The 1721-nt window shown below is 44.2% G+C and overlaps 1 protein-coding gene across 1 annotated transcript in view; it reads right to left on the bottom strand.

Annotated features, from left to right (window-relative positions):
* LOC130380076 (voltage-dependent calcium channel gamma-3 subunit-like) overlaps positions 1 to 1061 on the bottom strand; it is a 3677-nt gene extending 2616 nt beyond the window's left edge. Inside the window, exon 1 of the mRNA XM_056587260.1 lies at positions 851 to 1061. Within this exon, the coding sequence (XP_056443235.1) occupies positions 851 to 1061 (211 nt within the window). The remainder of the gene's footprint in view (positions 1 to 850) is intronic.
* Positions 1062 to 1721: the final 660 nt, after the last annotated feature.

Raw genomic sequence — 1721 nt, 5'->3', positions numbered from 1 at the left:
CATACCAGGCTACATCAGCTATCGATGACAAAACTGTCCAATACCTAACTATGTAGCCCCCTCAAACGTTTGGTCATGAAGGCCTGATGTTATGTATGTGCCTTCCCATATATGTATATACAGTATATATACATAAATTCGAAAACCCTTGTGCAATTATGCTAGCACAGCTGAAAATTGTTTAAAAGTGTGTGTTTTCATGGAAAACATTTAATTGCCTGGGTGACCCCAAACTTTTGAACGGTGGTGTATAGCCTTCTGTTACACTACCGTTCAAAAGTCACCCAGACAATTTCATGTTTTCCATTATAACTCACACTTTTATTCATCCGTTTTCAGTTGTGCTAACATAAGCGCCCAAGGGTTTTGTAATCATCAATTAGCCTTTTAACACGATTAGCTAAACAATGAACCATTAGAACACAGGAGTGATGGTTGCTGGAAATGGACCTCTATAAGAAGATATTCCTCTAAAAAGCAAAATGTCCCAGTTAGAATAGTAATTTACCACATTAACAATGTCTAGAGTGTATTTCTGATTAAAGTTTTTTCTTTGAAAAAAACTGTGCTTTTCATAAAAAATAAGGAAATTTCTAAGTGACCCCAAAGTTTTGAACGTAAGTGTATAAACAGTATATCGTTTATGTATGTGTGTGTGTGTGTGTGTGTGTGTGTGTGTGTGTGTGTGTGTGTGTGTGTGTGTGTGTGTGTGTGTGTGTGTGTGTGTGTGTGTGTGTGTGTGTGTGTGTGTGCGTGCGTGCGTGCGTGCGTGCGTGCGTGCGTGTGTGTGTGTGTGTGTGTGTGTGTGTGTGTCTGTGTGTCTATGTGTCTGTGTGTGTCCTTTACCTACCCTCTGTGCAGCAAGTGCGCCACAGGCCGGAATGGGTCAGCACCTCTTCGTTCTTGCGGATGGTTTCGTTGTCGTTGGCGGTCTTGGAGCGACACATACCAAGGGAATAAAGCCAGTAGTCTGTCCCCACGGCGATGGTCATGAGGCTAAAGGCGCAGAAAGCCCCCGCTGTGGTCATCAGCATCATGGTGCCCCGGTTGCCCACCCGCATCTTGACCTTCTCCCTACCGGTCCCAGAACTCAAAAAAGTTGTCCTCTCCAGTGTTCAACTTGCAACGAGTTGAAATCAACCGAGCAAATACACTGCTCGAGTTGAAATAATAAGGTGCGCATTCTTTCCGGACGTGCACTTTATTCGACGTTAAGAGTTGGTTGCTTTATTTGAAGTTGCGTATGGAGTAGTTTCCGTTGAACATCTAAATCCCAGATGTAGTTTCAGTCTCCAGATAATGTCAGTCAAGGATCCGAGGATTTGGCTGAAAACCGTAAGTATCTTTGCAGGAGGAAAAAGTAGGAGGAAATCGAAAAAATGTGGAGGTTTGATGAGTGCCGCATCGGTCCTTTGCTCTGCTCATCTGAACCCGCCCTTTGGAGCGGCTGTTTGTGTTGGTGCTCGTGTTCTGTCAATGGCGGGGCTAAGCGCCCAGAGAGACGCCACCCTTACAGTTCTAAACCACCAGCACCACGGAGAGCTCCCCCTGTCCCTCCATTGGATCCTTTTTCTCCATATTAATAACAACATGAGAGTCTCTCTATCTAACTGGATGATCAAGAAAATTATTCCAATCGTTTGCCATTGCCAAGAAGGCCCCCAGGTCATTTCAACTCAGCCAAGAATTAATAGGCTTTGAAGATTGAGCAATAAATGAGT

Source organism: Gadus chalcogrammus, chromosome 3 (assembly GCF_026213295.1).
Source record: "Gadus chalcogrammus isolate NIFS_2021 chromosome 3, NIFS_Gcha_1.0, whole genome shotgun sequence".
NCBI lineage: Eukaryota > Metazoa > Chordata > Actinopteri > Gadiformes > Gadidae > Gadus > Gadus chalcogrammus.
This window is presented reverse-complemented; position numbering and strand designations above follow the sequence as displayed.